Source organism: Lupinus angustifolius, chromosome LG06, assembly GCF_001865875.1.
Source record: "Lupinus angustifolius cultivar Tanjil chromosome LG06, LupAngTanjil_v1.0, whole genome shotgun sequence".
Taxonomy (NCBI): domain Eukaryota; kingdom Viridiplantae; phylum Streptophyta; class Magnoliopsida; order Fabales; family Fabaceae; genus Lupinus; species Lupinus angustifolius.
This window is the reverse complement of record NC_032014.1, coordinates 7,542,221-7,562,845: the sequence shown is the minus strand read 5'-3', so window position 1 is coordinate 7,562,845 and position 20,625 is coordinate 7,542,221. Positions and strand designations below refer to the sequence as shown.

Here is a 20,625-nt window from a genome sequence, read left to right as displayed (position 1 = left end):
GCCACTGGTGCAAAGACTTCAGTGTAGTCCAACCCTTCTTTCTGCATAAATCCCCTCACAACTAGCCTGGCTTTGTGTCTTGAAATGGATCCATTTGGATTGAGCTTTACCTTATATACCCATCTAACAGAAATAGGAGTCTTGTTTTCTGGAAGATCTACCAATTCCCAAGTGTCATTCCTCTCAATTGATGCTAATTCTTCTCTCATGGCCTGCATCCAAGTTTCATCTTCTAATGCTTCTTCAAAACAAATTGGATCTGCATCAGCAAGTAAGGCTAAATGAATTATTTCTCCTTCACTATCAAACTCAGAGTCCTGAAAGAGTTCAAAATCATTCAGCCTTGTTGGTCTGGTTCTGCTTCTGCTTGGTCTTTGAGTTTGTTCTGTTTGAGGCTGGCTTGATGAGGCTAATTCATCAGTTATCAATTCCTCTGTATTAGTTATCTCAAGTGTAGTATGTTCTGGCTCCATATCAATTCTGGTTACTGATTGATCAGTGACAATTTCTGGTTTCCATGCCAAATGTTCCTCAAACACCACATCTCTGCTGAACTCTACCTTCTTTGTTCTAGGATTATACAGCTTATATGCACCAGTTGAGCTATATCCTAGGAAGATCATGGTTTCACTCTTATCATCCAGCTTTCTCCTTTTCTGATCTGGTATGTGCTTGTGACACAAACAACCAAAAACTCTGAGGTGTTGAACTGATGGTTTCTGTCCTGACCACACTTCTTCAGGTACTTGGGATCCAAGTTTCTTTGTTGGACACAGATTTAGCACATAGGCAGCAGTCATAACTGCTTCACCCCAGAATTGATGAGGCAATTTCTTCTCTTTCAGCATACTTCTAACCATGTTGATAATGGTTCTGTTTCTTCTCTCAACAACTCCATTGTGCTGTGGTGTATAGGGAGCTGTAACTTCATGTAGAATTCCATGAGTTGAGCAGAAATTCTCCATCTCTTTTGAACAGAATTCACCACCTCCATCTGTTCTAAACACCTTGATATGCTTCCCTGATTGTTTTTCTGCCATGACCTTGAAGACTTTAAACACTCCAAAGACTTCACCCTTGGCTTTGAGCAAGTACACCCACATCTTCCTACTATACTCATCAACAAAGGATACAAAGTATCTATTTCCTCCCATTGATATAGTATCAATTGGACCACACACATCAGCATATATTACATCTAAAACAGCTTTAGATCTAGATGCACTATAGGTACTGAAAGAGGATCTAGGTTGCTTACTTGACAAGCAATTTTCACAGATCTTTGAAGGTAGTTTGATATGAGTCAAGCCAGACACCATGCTTTTAGAATTTAGCAGGCTCAAATCCTTGAAATTCAGGTGACCAAATCTCTGGTGCCACAACCAGGAACTGTCCTTTTCCACCTCAGTAGCCAAGCAGTGTGAATTTAAGGCATTTACCTTGATTTGGAAGGTCCTATTTCTGGTGAGAGGAACCTTCAAGATCAATTTGTGCTGAGTATCATAAACTTCAAGATAACCATTGCTCATATGCAGAGTGAATCCTTTCTCCAATAGTTGACCCATGCTAATGAGGTTGCTCTTCAAGCCAGGAACATACAGAACCCCAGTTATTACTGCATTTCTTCCATCTTCCTTCTTGACCATTACATCACCAATTCCTTCTGCTGAGATGTGTCTATCATCAGCAAACCTGACTCCACTTTTCTTGTTCTCATCAAGATTGATCAACCAATCTTTGTGACCAGTCATATGGTTAGAACACCCTGAATCAATGTACCATATTTCTGAATGTTTGTTATCTTCTTTTGCTAGCATCATCAAGGAAACAGGCTCTTCATCTGATTCCTGGTTCTCTTTAGCCAAGTTAGCCTCATTACTTGGTGCCTTACATTCAGAGGAGAAATGACCAATCTTGTTGCAATTGAAGCACCTCAAGGACTTCCTGTCCACCCTTCTCTTGCCTCCTCTCCAATTCTGTGAACCTCTTCTTATGGATGTTTCTGATTGCTCACCTCCTTCTAAGTTCAAGACTTGTTTCCCTGAGCCAGTAGAGACACCTCTGAATCTTCCTCTTCCTCGAGTACCCCTATTGTAGAAACCTCCTTTCTTCCATGTTTGTGCTTGAAGCACCTGATCATGTGATCTTTCACTAGATCTCTCCATCATTCTCTGCTCATGTGCTTCTAAGGACCCCTGCAACTCTTCAACCTTCAGGATTGCTAAATTCTTTGATTCTTCTATTGCCACAACAATGTGATCAAATCTTGGTGCTAGGGTGCGAAGAATTTTCTCCACAATTGTTTGATCTGTGATTGTCTCACCAGAAGCCTTCATTTGATTAGTGATGACAATCACTCTATTGAAGAATTCTGCTACCTTCTCATTCACTTCCATCTGCATCAATTCATATTGACGCCTTAAGGTTTGCAATCTCACCTTCTTCAATTGGTCTGCACCCTTGTTGCAAGCTTCAAGAATCTGCCATGCTTCTCTTGCTGTTTTTGCAGAGGCTATCTTCTCAAAGTGTGCATTGTCAACACATTGATGCAAGAAGAACATAGCCTTGTTGTCTTTCTTCTGATTCTCTCTATGCACGGCCCTTAAGACATCTGTAGCACCCTCTGCAAGTGCAGGATATCCTTCTTCAACCACTTCACGCACCTCTTGATATGCAAAGATCACCTTCATTTGGATGTGCCATTTATTCCAATTCTTGCCGTCGAGAATGGGAAGATTTGCAGGAAAACTTCCATTTGTTGGTCCCATGGTGAAATCAGCTCTTGATACCAGTTTGTTGGGGAAGAATTAAGAAGAAAGAAGAAGAGAATGAATGACAATGAATATGCTTCTTGTATATTGAGTTGAAATGAATCAAAATGCCAAACTTACTATATATAGCAAGCTGTCCAACTAACCAACTAACTGACTTTCCTAATATGGAAACTTCTATAACTACATTACCTAACTTTTGAATTACAATGATTTTAACAATTTCAACATTCAACATTTCAACCTTCTTATTATTTCACTTGACCATAATTGCTTAATATGGCGGCCATTGAAAAAACTAATACACATACAAATGACAAGCTCCCTTCCTTCTTTATTAATTAGCCCCAACTTGTGAAACCCTCTCTTTTCCCTCTCTTCCTCAATTGAATTCCACAAGGAAAATGAAAGAGACATTGGTGTTTAGCAACAAATATTGAAGCGCAGAGAGAGTGAATCAAACAAAGAGAATCAAACAAATATTGTATCACTGTTATTCAAGACCTGCAAATATTGGAGGAAGATCAAAATATATTCTCAAAAAATACCTAGAAACCCCAATTAGCTAGAACACCTAGAAGATGAATAGAAAAGGGGTGAAACAAAGCGTGGTGTAACCAATTTCCACGGTGGAAAATAAGGAAAAGTTCAAGAATACATCTAATGTTTCATGTATGTACGTAAACCCAAGTCCTAAATAATAAAAGGAGTAACATTGGTCATAGAAAATAAACTAAAATGATAATTTAATTTTTTGAGACTAAAATAGTAGAGACAAGAATCTAAAGGACCCAAAAGTCCAAAATGTATATTTACTCATTCTTTTTTTTTTATTGTGACATTTTGCTTTCTTATTATGAATTTATGATTTTGGTTGCTAGCAAGAGTAGGAGCATTAGGATGCAGAGAAAGGAAGAAAATGGATAAGCATCTAAGGTCGTTTGCCAATCTGTAAAGCCATCATACTTGTCGTCTTACTAAGACAACCATGAACCATACGAAATACGAGTAACCAGTAGAAGAAAAAGAAAGGAAGCTTCCTAAAAATTATTCATATGGATATATCAATTGCTTTTATTTATGAAATAAAAAAATTGCACTTACATTTATTAATATTTCAACACTTAATAAAAAAAATACCATGATACTAAATACCGATGGATATACCAAAGATATAATTATAATAGCATCATTTCTGGTGAAAGAAAGGGTATATATACGAAGTTCATAAAAAGAGTTTCATAAATCATAACTGAGTTTATTTAACAAATAAATATTCTTTTAATTTCTTATCCATGTGACATGTGTAGTATTTTTATACGAGTTTAATATTTGTATGATATTATTCACACTGTTAATATAATATTAATCGTTGATATGCTACTTTTATTTAAAATTCAATAATATTAATATATGAATTATGGAAAATGAGTCCAAAAAAAATATAAATACGCTTACATGTTAAACTCTTTTATATTGACAAATGTAGATTTTTGCCATGGTGTGCTGTGTGCAGGCGAAGGGATAGGGTTGAGACGAGGGAATTGCTATTTGGATTAGTTGGAAGCCATTATTAAGAATTTAGAATCCTGTTACATTAAACTACTATTGTGTTTTGAAATGTTCTCCATATAAAAAATGTTTCGAAATGTTCTTATGCTTTCTATATACTTTTAATTATTTGGCACATACGTGTGTGTAGTGTTTGTCCTAAGAATTGTTCTTTCTTTTGCAAATTGCTACGAATAACAAAGTTGGTCCCTCTTAAATATTGCTAATGTATATATACTTCACATTAAAAAATTAAGATTGTGATTGACAAACAAAGACGTGGGAATACTAGTGAAAAAGAAAAGGAAATTGATATATATATATATATATAATGATTTGCTATATTCTTTTCCAGCCACAAATATCTTCCAAAACAACAATTACGATATGTTTGATGTGAATATTTACAGCATAGTAAAGTGAAGTTTTTTTAATGAAGGTTTTCTTTGAATACATGACTAGAATTTGAATGATTAGTAAAAGGAAAACAAATATGACACTTTTTTATAGTACTATTCTTCGAGTTGTTAAGTATGGTATTCGTAATTAAAAGAAATATTTTTTTAAATTATTATTTGATGCTTTAAGAAACTAATTATTGTTTCATCCTTTAATAAACAAAATCATGAGTTGTTAAGTTTGGAAATTCATGTATAAAAGTATGTGACAGACAGACCTGTATACTACATTTAAATCAATTAACTTAGATTTATCTTTACATATACACCATCTATTGTGGAAGTTTTCATTCCAAACTTCAAGTGTACTCAGGAACTATTATTTAATAAGTAGTTTTTGATATGGTTGAATAAGTTATTGTATTATATTTGATTCAAAGACCCGGTATAAGTGTATAACAATAGTTTAAATCCCTCTATATTTTTTACAAGCAAAATTAATTAATAATATATAAACAGAGTACAAGGATCATACAAATAGTGAACAAAAGGCAAGACTAAGGGGAAAGACGCACGCTATGAGACAAACAAATCCAAAGATCACTACTCCAAAGAACGAAGTCATAATAGGACTTTTCTAATTTCCTTAACACCCATTATCAACATTCATTCTAGAAGTGAAATCTATACAAAATACAAAAGAAAATCAGAAATTGTTAGAAGCGATTCTTGATTCTTGAATAAATTTTCTCAAAGGAAAAATTGGATTCCACGGCCCAATAACGTGAAAGTCATTATGATAGAGTTAATGTGGAATGTAGCTAGTGGTGGACTCTTGCCAGTTATGTTAGAGTGATCATGAATAATAAATTGGGATTTTGCTAAGTTGAATAGGAAATTATGGGTTGGATAAGTCTTACTAATTTATTTTAAGTAATTTTGGCAAGAATGAGGGGTCCAATTAATTATAGAAAACAATTAAGATGTCATGAGTTTGTATCCTGAAAGAAGAATTCAGTTAACATCATAATCATACACTTGTTTCATTTGTTTGGTCATAGATAGCAAAACAGAAAGAGAACGCGCTTGTTGATTAATTATCTTCAGACGTGGCCTCAACAATGGATTAGCTGTCTGTTGCTTTGATTGTTTAGATTCACATATTGGCTCGTCACTTATCCTTCCACTTTATACCATTCAATTCAATTTAAAAAATCAACAATTTCCAACACAACAAACGGTTCATCTTATTGAGATATAGTGAGATTCACTTACTTCAAAAATAAATTTTGTTAAATTTATTTTTTATTTTAGTCATCAATTTTAGGGAAATTCTATAAATATGAATCATTAAATTTCTTAGAATTGATATCTAAGATAATGAGTAAATTTAAAAAACTTAATCTTAGAGTATGTTGATCCCTCCTCATGATAAAAATATTCGGTATCCACAAAAATACTAATAATAGATATGTAGGATAATATTGAACGGATGAGATGAGAATATAACATTGGTCTCACGGCTACTTGCTATTAGATATTTACGAAACGGCAAGTGTGCCACATCGTTCAAGTAATAAATCCGGTAAAATATTGGGATATCGTCCCTAGGGAGCATAGTGGATTTACAGTAATTCCTATAAGAATTAATTGAGTATATATTTACAATGATGTTTTTTATAAAATTTTGTGATTAATTGTGAAAAATCATAAATTGAACGAAAAACAAGTAAAATAATTTGGGATCGAAATGCATCGTTCTTTCCCAATGACATTCATGGATTCAATTCCAAGTGAGTTGTGAAGTTACTGATTCAGATGCACATATCATTCACATCAATCCCTTGTGTAAAATCCTCAGATAATCACTCAAATACCAATTCCTTGAATATTTGATCGATTAACTAGCATTAAGTTCCATGTAAAAGCAATTTATGCACCCTTCTCCATTCCTAGAGCAATGATGTATGAAGGAAGATGATCTAGGTTCGGTGTCAAGTTTAACTTCCCAATTAAACTTGAACATAAGAACAAGAAATTAGTAGCAAAGTAAATTCATGCATTAAGAACAAGATGAACTTCCCAAAATCAAATAACAATTACAATGGAATCAAATCCAGGAGTACAAAAGTTAGAAAATTACATTTCGAATCTCACAACAAGATCTAATAACTTCTTCTCGCTATTACAACACTCGAATCATGAAATTATATAAGGAATAATGCGAAGTAGAATCGTTTCCACGATTTCTATCCTAATCTCCATGTGTTTCTCTATATTTTCGTGCCAAAATTCTTCTGAAAAGTGAATGGGCTCCCTTTTCGACTTCTGAAACCGCCAATATCAGTTCCAACTTCCAAACCCTCGCCCAAGCTAGAGATTCTCGCTTGGGCGAGTAAATAAGAGGCTTTCAAACCTAAGTACATCGCTTGGGCGAGACATCCCTCGCTTGGGCGGGGACCCTTCACTTAAGCGAGGATCAGGCAAGACATCAGGGTCTTTTTAGCTCCAATTGTCACTTGGGTGACAGTCCCTCATTTGGGCGAGAGACAATAGTGATTTCTGGTGACTTTTCTCCTATTTGTGGCTTAGGCGAGGCTTGCGATGCCCAGAAGTACCAATCTTCTTTTTTTTTTCTTCTTAAATCTTATCCTGAAACAACATAAACACATAAAATTTTCTACACAGAATAAGATTACTAAGTTATCAGGAATCTTTCACAATTACAACTTAAATGCGCACTAAGTGCCCCAAAAGCATATGAATTTCCTTAACAATTTGGCACTTAACACTTGCATAATCATACAATTATTTTTTAATAAATATAGTTATACTTTTTATTACTTGAACATTATATAATCCATTTTATTATTATTTCATATTGAATTATACTAACAAAATTATGATTTACCTTATATTAGTATTAGAATAACATTATTATAAAATATATTCTTAAACTTTAAAATTGGCTGCTTTCTAGTAGATACCCACATAAATATAGGAAAATAGGTATGAGTATGAAAATGGCCAAGTATTATTCATACTTGTTTTACTCTATTATCATCTCTAATAATATTGTATCATTTTCTATTACTATAAGAGAATACCCATTTTCATGTATAATTTTTTTTCTATCAATTTAATTCATAACTATTAAAATGATATTGGATTTGAAAGATTTTATATATAGGTTTAAATAGTCATTTTAAAACAAATTTTGTGATCAAATTGAAATTTACCAAACACCAAAATTTTCAAACACAAAATGGATCTAAACTCTTACTTTATTTAGATTTTCTTAAAAATACTAAACAATATGATAATTGTGTGATTTTATGAGCAGGATCATCTTAGAAGCCAATATGCTAAAAAAAATGTACAATATCTAAACTAAAACTATATAAGAGTCTGTAGTTTCGTTAAAGATAAAAGGAAGATCTTGTGCATCTAGGACTGAATATAAATGCAGCTGTCATAGAAAAACCTTTTTAATAACAATATTATACAGAATTTTTATGATATTTTCAAATAATTGTAATTATTTTAAATTATTAATGCAATAAAACTTCATATAGCAAAACAATATGCTAAGTGAGAGACAATAAGTTACATATATGAAGAAAAAAACGACTTGAAAGTGAGAATGTCAATCAAAATAGAACATCATTAAATGATTTACTAAATTAAGATCTTTGATGGATTGCTGATTTGCTTAATAAATCTTACATCAGGGCTATTTTTTATTAGCTTTATGTTATCATCATAAGTTTTTTGATCTAACCCTCAAAAGCCTTTTTATTTAGTGGGTTAAGGCAAAGTTGTGAAATGGGTCAACTTCTAGTCTATAACTCTGATAATCCCTTCAGAATTTTCTATTCAATAAGGCCTAACTTGAGACTGGGCTGCTGGAGTTGCCGAATACCATAAACATGGTTTTTATTTTAATATGCAAATATTTTTCTGTTTTGAGTGTTTTCAATTTTTTCTGGGACACGGTTAGAGTGTATTGTTAGGGGTTTAAACTTGTGCTTTTATACTTTATTTTTCACATTTTAACTAGTTACCTCCCCCTCCCCCACAATCTGTGTTTTCTGATTAATCTATTTGACAATCAACAGTCAATAAAATTGTTAATTAATTAAACATTAATTGTGACCTACGTCAACAAAAGCACAACGTTATTTTTTTATCACTATGTTTAAACTAAGTTTTGTAATGCACTAAAATAAGAAGTTTCCTCACTCATATCTGAAAGGTTCAATTATTAATGTGTGCTCATCAGAAGAAGAAGATTAAAGGGTGTGATTCTTAAGAGGGGGGTGTCAAACTTCAAATGTCATGTCAAGCCCAATTTGCTTGAAGAGGCCCAACTTCAAGATGAAAATGGCTTAGTGAAAAAGCACTATTTTCATTCACGGGAGAAGACCCACTATCCTCAAGTCAATGTATTTGTGAATTGAATACTTTATCTTCTTGTTTTCTTATGTAATTGAGACGACAAAGAATAAATTGAGAACTTGACAACCTACCATAAAGTAGTATTTCACATATAATTGCAAAGAATCCAGTGAGACAAAAGCATCGAATACAAAAAAATTGTCCCTCCTTGGATAAAGGAATCGTAACTACCTCTCATAAGTGTCTTTATATTTATATTTTTTGTTTTGCTAGTACAACTTGAAGCTCTTACCCTTGACTTTTCTCCTCACATGCATAACATTTTCCTTGAATTATATTGCATAGATACACCAATATAACATTACATGGGGATACACATTTTTTTGGGGAAAATGTAGAATACTTTTGAAATACACATAAAACATGTTTATAAAATTCATAAAATATAATGTCATGTAATTGGTCAGAAATTTCAAATAAGAACATATTTTTCAAAAATTAATAAATAAAAAATGAAAATAATATCATCATAAGAAACGATTGGTTATTGCTGACAACCAGAAATAGTATTAATAATCATTATGTCAATGCATTTATTCTTCATTTTCCGTGTAATATATATGCTTCATTTTTTCTCTCTTTTGATAATTGTATTTGCTAGATTGAATGTTATGTTTATGTTGTTTACTTGGTTAATTATGTTTCATGTTTTTTCTCTTAAAATGCTTTGAAGAGATATAAAAAAAGTAAAGTAAGAATATATATCTAGCAGTATTTGAACTTTTTTTTTAATTTTTTATTTAAAAAAAAACAATAATGTGTAGATACATATCAATATTGGATATTGAAGTATGAATACTCCATTCCAATGCATTATATTATACGATATGAATTCATTTCCTTTCCATCAATCATTACCCTATCTTAACAAAGCAATATGGGAGCCAAGGCCCTTTGCCATGTATTCTTATTATATGCTTTCTTCGTTCAATTTTATTTGCACAACAGTGTAATTGCTTCCCAAGATATAGCAAGATCAGAAAGTGAAGCACTAGAGCAAGCAGGATCCAAGAGAGAAACATTGGAAATCACCATAGGAGGTGGCACTTATGCTCCTGCTCCATCACCTCAATGCCCTCCACCTCCTCCTCCGCCATGTCCACCACAACCACCAGCACCACCACCACCACCACCACTGCTTAGCCGGTTGGACAAAGCCCGTCTAGTGCTTCTAAATTTCACAAAATTCATTGATGACCCAAAAGGGTACACTAAAAACTGGAACCAGAACACCAAAGACACTTGCAAATTCAATGGTATAAGATGTGCCATATATCCAAACACAAATGAGAAAGCAGTTGCTGGAATAGACCTTAACCAAGCTGGTATATCAGGAATCAACAAAACCTCTTTATCTCTTTATGGTATCTTAGATAGGATATCTGAATTGACCTTTTTTCATGTGAACTCTAACAACTTCTCTGGTAGCATCCCAAACCAAATTACCAAGTTCCCTTTTTTCTTCGAGTTAGATGTTAGTAACAACAAATTGGTTGGTGAGTTTCCAAAAGAAGTGCTTCAGGCTGTTCAACTAGTGTTCTTAGATCTTAGGTTCAACTATCTCTATGGGCCACTTCCACCACAATTGTTTCAGCTGCCACTAGATTTTATCTTCATCAACAACAATAAGTTCAGTCAATGTCTCCCTGATAACTTTGGTTCCACCCCGGCCAGGTATACCTTAAAATTGACTATATTGTGGTGAATCATGAAAATTTTGATTTTTTGAGTGGTGAATATTAGGAGATAAATCATAAATGTAAGTACTTTTTAAGCAGTGGCGGGACCACTATAGAAATTTTAACCTCATCACTTGTATCTTAAAGAACCATTTTAAAACAGGAAATAAACCATTTACTATATTTATATATTTAGAGTAAGAATACTCTCTATTAATGGAAGAGACAAGTACTACAAAAAACAAAGAAAAGCATAACATCATAATATATTTTTATTTGTTTATATATAATGGAATAACACTTTTGACTCCAATAATGGAAATGATCATTGTTCCTATATTTTGGTCTCTCTTCAATGTTGAATTGATTTTTGTCCTGCAGGTACCTCACATTTGCTAACAACCAATTCACGGGTCCAATCCCAAGGAGTATTGGCAATGCTTCAAAAACCCTCACTGAAGTGCTTTTCTTAGGGAACAAATTTGAAGGGTGCTTGCCATATGAAATTGGTTACCTCAAAAAGGCTACAGTCTTTGATGTGAGCAAAAACGAATTAACTGGTCCAATCCCACTCTCTTTTGCTTGCTTGAACAAAATCCAGTTCCTTAATTTGGCACACAACAAGTTTTATGGACCAGTTCCAGAGATTGTGTGCCAGTTACCGAGCCTTCGCAACAATGGGAACCTTTCTTTATCAGACAACTACTTCACTGAGGTTGGACCAGAATGTAGGAAGCTGATAAAGTCCAATGTTTTGAACGTGAACAATAACTGCATTCCTGGGTTTCCAAATCAGAGATCATATAATGAGTGCTATGAGTTTTCATGCAAAGTGAAATCTTGCCCCAATGAGAAGTATTTGAGTTACATCCCTTGTAAGGGACCCTGGGGGCAGAGCAGTACCATTGTCTCTGATTCAAGTGCTTCACCACTTGATCCGGTAACTTATAAGTCTCTTAAACCACATCGGTTGAGACTGTGATCAAGTCATAATTGATGATTATGTGTATTTATATATGTTTATCTTTCATAATTATATGGTAATTGTTTGTTTTGTATTAAGGAATAAGCTGTATAGTACAGTCCAATTTAGCATCTTCGATTTTATGGCACTTTGGTGCCAGTCAAATGTAATTTTGATAAGTGCTTAAATAAATTTGTTAAATCATGTTAAGGATGATTGTTGATGAGAATGTATGCATCACCAATTGGAGCTATACGCTGTTTTGGTCTGAGTAGAGGCGAATTCCAAATTCTAGAATGAGAATACTCTATCTTTAGTCTCTCTAGGATGTTAGATTTTCTCCATACTGTATACTGAATTTCACTAAAATATATCTATTTTTCATCAGAATCTGGTTTTTTTTCTTTCAAATGGTCTGCACCTCAAGAAAACACCCCATTATGCGATCAAAGTTTGCAACAAATTAACAAGTAGAATTTCAAGGGATAACTGACAACTTTAAATGTATGTCCTGTGATGGTTATGAGTCATATGTAATCACTGACCTCAAATGGAGAAGCTTTGAACTTTGAAGACTAACCTCTTGATGCCTTTGAATAATAATGTCTTTAATATAACTGCTAGTGACATGCAAAAGCTATAGGCAGTAGCATCGTAGAGCAACTCAGATGACGAATTACATGATAAGGAGTTGTGTCAATGGACTTGTCTTACAAGTGATTGAGATCACATGATAAAGTGTCACTGAATTAAAAAGAAAATTTTAAAAATGTAAATGTACATTTTTATCTACATGGATGAAGCTTATTGGCTCAGGATATAAGAATATACTCATTTTGGATAATGAATCTTTCTTCTCTCACAACATCTCCCAGTAAACCAAATAAACATATCATTGAGTAATATCGGCGGCTACCATAGCACCCTTTCTTTTAAATATGTCACTCAACTTATGTTTTAAAAGATAACCGATCATCATGGAAGCTACCTACCTCAGCACTCTTTCTTTGTAACACATGTCTTAGTGATACACCTTAATAATGGAACTTTAAACAGTGGTTTGCTAATTTCAAAACCGATTATATGTGCTCTCATGTTTAAAAAAATAAAAAAGTATGTGTTGTCATGTTCGTTTTACTTAAGTGGCTTACATATTTAAAAGCCATAACATGTGTTCCCATAATAAGTCGGTGGTGCGCGCATAATGCTAGCTTACCAAATCTCCAAACACAGTTGTGTGGGCTGAACCTCTCAAATTGTGTGAGTGCGCAATGTGGACAATTATTGTAAACATTCTTAATAATCCACCACTACCTATCAGGATGAGAAGAAAAATAAGCAAATCATTTCAATATCCCACTGAAGAAACTTATATTATCACCCACTATAAATCATTAACCAATGCCTTTCCCTCGCTACCCATACAAATTGAAAGAATGGTTTTATTTAACCAAGCTTCATTTTCAAAATTGAAAACATGCATCATCCTTCTTTGTATTCTCTTGGTAGATTGCCAAATCCTTGAAAGTGCATCACAATCACTCCCATTAGTCCCTAACATTTTAACATTCATAGACCAAAGACTCGCTTTAGTCTTCCCCATTATCCAAAACTTCAAGAAAACAATAACCTCAGACCCACTAGGAGTGACCACAACATGGGTTGGTCCAAACATATGCAACTACACAGGCTTCTATTGTGACAACCCACCGGACAACCTCACCGCCACCACCATCGCCTCCATAGATTTCAACGGCTTTCAACTTTCTGCTCCTTCGCTCGATGGCTTCATCGATCGGCTCCCCGACTTAGCACTTTTCCATGCAAATACCAATAGTTTCTCTGGCACCATTTCACCAAAAATAGCAGGACTCAAGTACCTATATGAACTTGATTTAAGTAACAACTTGCTCTCTGGGGTATTTCCTATCTCAATTCTAAACATACCCACCTTGTCCTTTTTGGACATTAGGTACAATTTCTTCACCGGTACGGTACCCCCACAAATTTTCATGCAAGCCTTAGATGCACTTTTCCTCAACAACAATAACTTCATGCTCACACTTCCTAACAATTTAGGTAACACGTTAGCAGCTTATCTCACTTTAGCTAACAACAAATTCACTGGCCCAATTCCATCTAGCATTGGAAAAGCCTCTTCCACATTGAGAGAAGTGTTACTATTGAATAATCATTTAACGGGTTGTCTTCCCTATGAAATAGGGTTTCTAAAAAACACAATCTTGTTTGACTCAGGTAACAACCTCTTAACTGGGCCACTACCTTACTCATTTGGTTGTTTGGAGAAAGTGGAGCAGCTCAACCTGGCTAGGAATATGTTGTACGGAGAGGTTCCTGAATTGGTGTGTGCGTTGGGGAATTTAGTGAATCTATCGTTGTCATTTAATTACTTCACGAGAGTGGGACCATTGTGTAAGAAACTGATTAAAAATGGTGTTATTGATGTGAGGCAGAATTGTATTTTTGGACTACCAGATCAGAGATCGGTGAAGGAGTGTAGGGCATTCTTCTTGATCCCAAGGTCTTGTTCGCACCCTGCGTTGTTTAAAGTGGTACCATGTAAGATTCCTCCATTGTGGAAACCTCATGTGAAAACTCAGAGTCATAGACATTTGCTGTCATATTCTGCTCTTTCAAGAAATAGAGTTTTGTAATTCAGAAGTGTAAATCTAAAAATGATTTATTTTCTTCTTTTCCAAACAAGATTGTGTTGGGGAAATTGCAATAAACATATAGTAACGAGTATCTTAATCAAACTTTATATGGAATTCATAGAGTAATTTAATGATGAGATATTGGGCCAAATAATAAGAAGGTGGTTAGTGTAATATGAGAAATATTAAAATATAGTATAATAGATATTAGTTATAAGTTATGTGTGGTTGTGCATTTAAGTGATTTTTTGTGAAAAGATGATGTTGGGCCAAGAATGTCATTGTAGAAAAAACATGTGGCATGTTGAAAAAAATATTATTCGTTAAAAAAATATTTAGTTATTATTTTATTTATGGATATAATTTGTTTTCGATTAATCATAACTGACACACTTTAATGATGATTTGATGAGAAAGAAGAGGAGTTAGGAAAAATTCGACTGGAATTAATATCATTAAAAAAGTGCACAAATTAGTTTGACACAAGAATTCAAACTCTTAATTAAGAATTTAAGATATAATAAAGCGGTTGAAACTTTTTTTAATTTATTATTATATATATTAATTAATATTTGAGATTTTAAAATATCATATTTGGTATGAATTCTTTTATGCTTATTTTGGTTTATAAAAGCTTTTTTTTATAACCAGCTTAATTTATAAAAACTTAAATCAATAAAAAGAAGAAAGAAGTAACATGTTCAAAAAAAGATTAGTTGAATTGTTTTTTCAGTTTATAATCTCTTATATTATGATCTCAAATTTTACAATTAAAATCTAAATACACAATCTATATCAAATACATGTAGATATTTGATTGGGAGTATTTTTTTGTTTATAAGTTTTTTATAGATTAAGTTTGTTTGTGAAAAAAAAGTTCAGTTTATCAAAAAACTTATAAATAAAGAAAAACAAATAACAATAACATGTTCTAGTTTGATGGATTACTTTATTTTTTTCAATTTATAATTTCATATATTATAATCTCACAATCTAAAAATACAAATTATATCAATACAAGTTAAGGAGAAAATATAAAATGTGACATACTTTTGCAACTTATTTTCATACCTTCTACTACTACTAGCTCATCGATCATGAGTCAGGAAAAAAATGTGACATACTTTTCCACTTATTTTCATACCTTCAATAGGCAAAAAAATGTTGGTCAAAATATATATTTGTCGATTAATTTTCTCATTTTTCTTATTTAAGTTTCTTAAATTAATTTTTTTGTCTCATTTTTAGTCTTGTTAATGTCTTGGTAACATCTGAAATATATGCATCGTTCTAGTGGTGTATGAGAAAGAGTTGGATAAGACCCAAGGTAAAAAATATCAGCATTTTGCTTGTGAAATGAGACAAAATTTCGACTGAACGAGAAAAAAAAATATGGGCAGAACTGAGACATAAAAATTGAGAGCAAAATAACAAAACATATTAAATTCAGGGAACAAAATAAAAAAAAATCTACTTTTTTTCTTTCAATTAATACTCAGAAATGAACATTAATCAAATTTCAGCATTATTTCTATTTTGTCATTCAGTAGCTTAAATCAAATACTAATAAATAAATAACAAATAATACATTAATATAGTATTGTAAAATCTCATTAGATATTCAGAAATGTTATAATGTTAAGTGTTCGATTCCCAAATTCAAATTTGTTGAGAGAAATAATGGTGAATTAATTTTTACCATTAACGGTACCCAAAATAATTCCAATAAATAACAAACTAATTTGAAATTGAAATTTGTGACATTTATTACATAAGACCACAGACTAGAAAAGAGCGGATTCTTTTTTACGGGGAAGTAAAGTGGATTTAATTCTCTCACGAGCACAGTCATACCTAATAAAATTTTGGATCAGACTACAAAAATGTTTTCAAAAGTATTTTATTTTTGAAATGGGGATTTTTAAATAGCATTTTAACTTAAAGAAAAGGATAAGTATATTGACAGTTTATGAGTTTATTACTATATCATCTCCAATTTATATTTAATAATCATTAACTCTTAAAAAAATAAATAATAGATGATAAAACATGTGTACAACATATTGAGAAAATATTAATAAATAGTTATCTGAAGTTTTACTTATATCAAAGTGGAATGAGCCTTTGTCTACATCCAAAACTACAAGTATTGAAGAGCTCTTATTTCAAAGTCTACAACGATTAGTACAAATATTTATACAGAGTTAATTCGTAATTTTTTTCCCATTAGCAAATGAGTAACCATAAAAATGCATGTTTATAAGTTTTTAGCATTCAATTATATCAAAAATTGAATAACTGATGAAATATTTTGAAAATTTGTATAAGGTGTAAATCTATAGTAATCAATTTGAGTAAAAAAGTTAGCATTTAATTTTTGAATATTTTCTAAATGTTAAAAATTAAATGCATTTAATTTTTTCCATCTTACCATTGACCTAATATTAGTAGGCTATAATTGTGTGTACTTTTTTTTTTGTAATATGATAAAAATCTCGTAATTGTTTATCTCAACAAATCTTCTTTATAAGAATTAAATTCATGGTTTTTTTTATTTTTCTAAAAATCTAGTAAAATTTTATACCATTAAACCAATACTTATTAATATAATTGTACATATTTGGTTGTAAAAAAGTTGGATATAAACAACAAATTTGAGATATAAAAACTACACTTGTTAAACTATCAAATGCTCTTGGCTAATGTTTTCTAAATGAACGGTAGATGATGAAATGTATGTGCATAAATATTTACAATGTCAGTGTATAGATTTTACATTCTTACAAAAAATATACATAATAATGTATCGGTCATAATAAACATAAAAATTAGTTTATATATATTTATATATATATAAATAAATATATCGAGTCAACTCATGAATCTAACGAGTTGAAGTATATTCAACTTAAGTTCGGCTCGTTTACTTATCGAGTTCAATTCTCAGCTCAAGTTTAACTCATTTGGTTCATTAACAAAGTTTATCAAACTAAATAATAAATCAAGTTTCGAACGAATTTTGAATTTATTCAGGTTGAAACTTATTCACTATTATAGATTGATGAGCATTTAACCGGACATAGTTGTTTTGGTAAAACGCGCAAGTCCCCGTTTACTTCAATCATCCGTGTCTATAGTCCTGCCTGCCACTTACTGTGTCAAAATTTCAGTTAACACAATCAGAGCCATAAGACTCGGAGATTCAATAAACTTGCAAAGCTCCATTATCCTTTTCTCATCTCTATTTTTCGAAGTGAAAAAAGGGAAGGCCCCATCATTGTAACACCAAATTAAATTACACTTCCTTTTAATTAAAATATTAAAAAGCAAAAAACAAAGAAAAACATATATTATTTTACAGATTGTCTAAAATCCCACATTGGTGGTTCAGTTCATGATGGCAACATTGAGCTAGAGTTTCTGCAAAACTCGGAACTTGTTCCATTCTCAGCTTCATTCTCTATCACGAAATGTCCCAACAAATCTACCTTCTGGACCAAATTCTCTTCACAAAGAAACTCATTACTGAAAACGCTTTCAACCTCTCTCCCAATATCATGGACAAAAACATGGGTCATTGTTCTTCCACCAGTGCCGGCCTTTTTACTCTTTGCCAGAACCGCCGCCGTGAAAATCGCCGACATCCTCCCCGGAGCTGCCGGAAAATACCCTTTTGGCCCATCAACGAGAATAACATCCCACGGAACTTGATAAATATGGTTTGGTAAATCGTTGATGCCAAGCTTGCACTCCGAGAACAAGAGATTCTGCACGGGTTTGCAATCTCCTTTGGATTGTGATTTTGCATGGGAGAGAAGGTTAGGATAGTCGCGAACTTTGGTGGTGAACTGAACGTCATAAGCTTCGATCCCAGGGTTGGATTTTTCAAAGTTCGCTATGTGGTATTCGTTTTCGTCGAGGAAAACGATGCGGCCATTGTGGTTAACCGCGTGCCAGAGAAGAGACTCGTGTGTGAGACCAAAAATGAGTAAGTTGGGCTGTGGAATTTGGAGGAGTGTAGTTGTGATGGCGTTGAGTTCATTAGGGGTCATGGGTTTTGTAGTGGTGTTTGGGATGGAGGCATAGTGGAGAAGGGCTTTGGCGACGGAGGGTGGGAGAGGAGAGGTGGCGGTGGTGGAGGTGGGTGTGGTGGTGATGGTGGTGGTGGTGGTGGTGAGGAGGGTGAATGTAAAAATTAAAGTGAAGAAAGTGAGAAAGAAGAGGAGGCATAGGCGGTGGTGAGAGGGAAGGAGTGTTGGTAAGGGTTGTTTGTGGAGAGAAGGGTGGAGGAGTATGAGTTTGGTGTTTGAATTGGTTTTCATTTTGGGGAATGAAAATGATAGAAGAGAGGAGAGGTTTTTGTTGTTTTGGTTTATTGGGCCGACCCTCCCCTTCTCTCTATTTCCTATGAGTCCAGATCTTTTCTTGGGAGGAGGTAAAGCATGTCACACAAATAATTTTTTTATATATTTTTAAACTCTTCATACTTCTCGTACGTCATTCATTTCTTCTAAATTATAAACAACAAAAAATGTATAGAACCCTTAAACTTTACATTTTTTGGCAAATAAAAACTATCAACTTTTATTTCATCCTAATCAAATTTTAAACTTCACTCATATTTATAATAAGTTATGTTAAATCTATGTCACTTGTCAGTGAAATCTAACCAACTAGAGTGCAGCTCTTATAGAATAAAATGAGGATAACTAACTTAAACCATAATGTATTTGATATAGGACACTACATCCATCACAATACTACACAAATGTTATGCCTGCACATTTTTTATTTCAAAAAGTGTATGACTATGCGTCATTTACTTGTGATTGATTGAAAAATATATTTAAGTTATAAATATTTAAATATTTTTCTAATCAATTATAAGTAATGACACATGGGATGACACATTTTTTAGGATAACAATGTCACCATTGCTGCCACCACTACCTTAATTTCAAGCAAGTTAAAATCAGAAATTATAGTATAATTTTCCCAATTCAGACACAAATTTATGATTATTTACTAAATTCCAACTCTAACGTAAATATTTTATATGGTGTGATATAGTGTGAAATATTAGCTGTTAACTGGCCTTCGTTTCAGAAATTGCGATCTTGATATGAGACAATCAGATCCGAACAATAAGAGAGTTAGTTGGCTTCGCTTTAATAGTACCCTTACTACCCTCTACATAGGTTTATTTTAACACTCCCAGCAAATGATTTTATATTGTAACGCATGGGCAAAGGGGAAGCTCAAACAATTACAGAAATGGGTTTCTTGTGAATTAAGATGCACATCATACTTAACTATGACATATAAAATTGAACATGCTCAAACTAAGTACAATCAATTGTGTTGGAGTTCATACTGAAAAAAGCATATCCTTTACCTAACTTGGTGCCAAGAGATACCTACCGTTATTATGTTCTATTGTCACCACATGGAGCATGTTGACGACATTGACCAAAAAGTTCTGACCCCAAATCATGCTATCAATTTGTTTGAAGTTTGTTTTTCTAGCCAGGATATGAGGATGATACTATTGAGTAGGGGACAAAAATCTAATTAAGTTCAAGTCTCCTATGATTACGAATTGTATTTTGAATTTGATTACTCACCAAGTAAGGCTTAGGTGGCGCTAATCAAAAGTGAACTTTAATAAACTATTAGTCATTAATCAACCATTTAGTCTCATCTTTTTCGGTTCATGTCCATCAAAGCAAACTTTTCCCAAGCACTATAGCCTTTTTCTCATAATAACTTTAAACTTTCATGAAAGGGTGGCCTTTAACTATTCTAAATCCCCATTTACTTCTCATTATTTGAGCTTCTACTCTCCCTAATTTGTTAATTTGATATGTTCTTTATTTGTGATTATTGATCAGGCCGGCTATATTTATATATTTAATAATGAGTGGAGTAAGATAATTATATCATTATTTGAAAGTTTTGTGATGGAACATTGAAATTGAAATGAAGTCAATAATAATTGTGTTCCATCTTATCTCTCAATTTTGGAAGAAAATAGGGATAGGATAAAATGAAATGGATAAGATGAGCTATAATAATTGTGATCTATTGACTTTCAATGCATCCTAATTCCTATGGATTGGAATATGAAAA

At 32.8% G+C, this 20,625-nt stretch overlaps 3 protein-coding genes across 3 annotated transcripts; 2 read left to right on the top strand and 1 right to left on the bottom strand.

The window, feature by feature from the left end:
* On the top strand, window positions 10,009-12,034 carry LOC109349459 (uncharacterized protein At4g06744-like). The gene is made up of 2 exons (XM_019590265.1): window positions 10,009-10,852; window positions 11,239-12,034. The coding sequence occupies exons 1-2, from the start codon at window positions 10,056-10,058 to the stop codon at window positions 11,837-11,839; spliced, it is 1,398 nt and encodes a 465-aa protein (XP_019445810.1). The 5' UTR covers window positions 10,009-10,055; the 3' UTR covers window positions 11,840-12,034.
* On the top strand, window positions 12,945-14,499 carry LOC109349458 (uncharacterized protein At4g06744-like). Its single transcript, XM_019590264.1, has one exon. The coding sequence runs from the start codon at window positions 13,093-13,095 to the stop codon at window positions 14,494-14,496; it is 1,404 nt and encodes a 467-aa protein (XP_019445809.1). The 5' UTR covers window positions 12,945-13,092; the 3' UTR covers window positions 14,497-14,499.
* On the bottom strand, window positions 17,680-18,928 carry LOC109349460 (protein IRX15-LIKE-like). Its single transcript, XM_019590266.1, has one exon. It carries the CDS (start codon window positions 18,816-18,818, stop codon window positions 17,889-17,891), a length of 930 nt encoding a protein of 309 aa, XP_019445811.1. The 5' UTR covers window positions 18,819-18,928; the 3' UTR covers window positions 17,680-17,888.